The 2,269-nt window shown below is 36.6% G+C and overlaps 1 protein-coding gene across 2 annotated transcripts in view; it reads left to right on the top strand.

The window, feature by feature from the left end:
* The first annotated feature begins 479 nt into the window (after nucleotides 1-479).
* The window catches only part of arl6ip4 (ADP-ribosylation factor-like 6 interacting protein 4), a 4,481-nt gene continuing 2,691 nt past the window's right edge, over nucleotides 480-2,269 (top strand). The window contains exons 1-2 of one of the 2 annotated variants that reach the window (XM_027155196.2): nucleotides 480-634; nucleotides 2,245-2,269. The exon at nucleotides 2,245-2,269 is cut by the window's right edge and continues 159 nt beyond it. In XM_027155196.2, coding sequence (XP_027010997.1) covers nucleotides 2,251-2,269 — 19 coding nt within the window. In that variant the 5' untranslated portion in view covers nucleotides 480-634; nucleotides 2,245-2,250. Of the gene's footprint in view, nucleotides 708-2,244 lie in introns of both variants that reach the window. The other variant, XM_027155197.2, reaches the window with a different exon arrangement.

The raw sequence follows: 2,269 nt of genomic DNA on the forward strand, positions 1-2,269 counted from the left end.
AGCAAAATGAAAAGCTTGGTGCATGTGGTATAACACTCACTTTATATTCACAATGGGCATATGCCACAATAACATGGATGTAATTTTCTATCATACATTCATATTACATTAATGAGGTCATTTAACCAGACATCTGGGTTTGAAACATCTGAAAAAACCTTCTTGTATTCTATCTCTGCCAAGCCAGAATGTAAGACAAGATCCAAATTTTCTCTGCCAACTGGTCTTAAGTGATATTATTAGAAAGCTTTAGGATCACTTTCTGACACCGGTTATTAGATTGCAACAAGAATAGCAACAACCCATTACTGCCAAGCTATAATTTAAAAAAAAAATGCTGTGAACACGTCCCTATTGACCCCAGAGTAAGTTACAAATGTACACGTAAATAAAAAAATATTTTAAAAAAATCAGATACCAGTAAACAAGCACTACGTTAAGATATGATATTGTAGTGCACACTTTACATGACCACTCGAATAAACTGAGCCAGATAATGATCAAATTATCTAAACAAACGTAAATGTACTTTGATTTCAACATTATTTTGAAATATTAACGCACCGGAAGTGACTTCACGTTGGGACAAGCTAAGAGTCTTGTCGGAGTATAAACACAGTAATCAACCACAAAAGTAAGTAAACTTTAACTTTTTTTTTTTTTTATCTTTATGGAAAACAACCAGAGCGGTTTTCTGCTTAAATTCGGTAAGTGATGATGAAACACTGTCTCCAGGCTGTTTTATTTAATGGTCAGTGGTATCTCTTTGTCTCTCTGCACACAAACCACAACGCAGGCCTTATTACCTTTTAAGTTCATCACACACCTGCGGTTATAAAAATATAGATGTCTCGATTTATAAGTAAAAGAAAGTCGCTACACAAGAACATGTAGCTATTTGACTATTAGAGAATCTTCGCTTTAGTTTTACGAAAATTTATGAACAGATGTTTGTGTCCATGCCAAGAAGCTCAAAGCACTGTATTTCTGTGAGATGTTAGCAACGAGATGTACTGAACACAGTTAGATACAGACAGTGATGTACTGAACACAGTTAGATACAGACAGTGATGTACCGAACACAGTTAGATACAGACAGTGATGTACTGAACACAGTTAGATACAGACAGTGATGTACCGAACACAGTTAGATACAGACAGTGATGTACCGAACACAGTTAGATACAGACAGTGATGTACTGAACACAGTTAGATACAGACAGTGATGTACCGAACACAGTTAGATACAGACAGTGATGTACCGAACACAGTTAGATACAGACAGTGATGTACCGAACACAGTTAGATACAGACAGTGATGTACCGAACACAGTTAGATACAGACAGTGATGTACCGAACACAGTTAGATACAGACAGTGATGTACCGAACACAGTTAGATACAGACAGTGATGTACCGAACACAGTTAGATACAGACAGTGATGTACCGAACACAGTTAGATACAGACAGTGATGTACCGAACACAGTTAGATACAGACAGTGATGTACTGAACACAGTTAGATACAGACAGTGATGTACCGAACACAGTTAGATACAGACAGTGATGTACCGAACACAGTTAGATACAGACAGTGATGTACCGAACACAGTTAGATACAGACAGTGATGTACCGAACACAGTTAGATACAGACAGTGATGTACCTGAACACAGTTAGATACAGACAGTGATGTACCGAACACAGTTAGATACAGACAGTGATGTACCGAACACAGTTAGATACAGACAGTGATGTACCGAACACAGTTAGATACAGACAGTGATGTACCGAACACAGTTAGATACAGACAGTGATGTACCGAACACAGTTAGATACAGACAGTGATTTATTAAACACAGAGGATATAGACAGTGTTATACTGAACACAGGATATAGACAGTTATGTACACAGTTAGATATAGACAGTAATGGTGTATACAGTTAGATATAGACAGATGTACTGAACACAGAGGATATAGACAGTGATGTACTATAAACATAAGTTATAGAGAGTGATGAATTACACAGTTAGATATAGACTGTGATATACTGTACACAGTGAATTTATAGTTGAGAATAAAATGTTTGAGCCAGATTTGTCCTGTATTCTTCTCAACTCCGATGAACCCAAAGTACTTATTTTGTAATCAGCCTCTTTTTCATGAAGATCTTCATTTTATTTTCTAACACTGCCCTCTGATTATTACAAATTGAAGTGATAATATTTACAAACATATTGCAGGTTACAATGGGGAGAAGTCGGTCCC

The sequence above is a fragment of the Tachysurus fulvidraco genome, chromosome 9 (genome assembly GCF_022655615.1).
Source record: "Tachysurus fulvidraco isolate hzauxx_2018 chromosome 9, HZAU_PFXX_2.0, whole genome shotgun sequence".
NCBI lineage: Eukaryota > Metazoa > Chordata > Actinopteri > Siluriformes > Bagridae > Tachysurus > Tachysurus fulvidraco.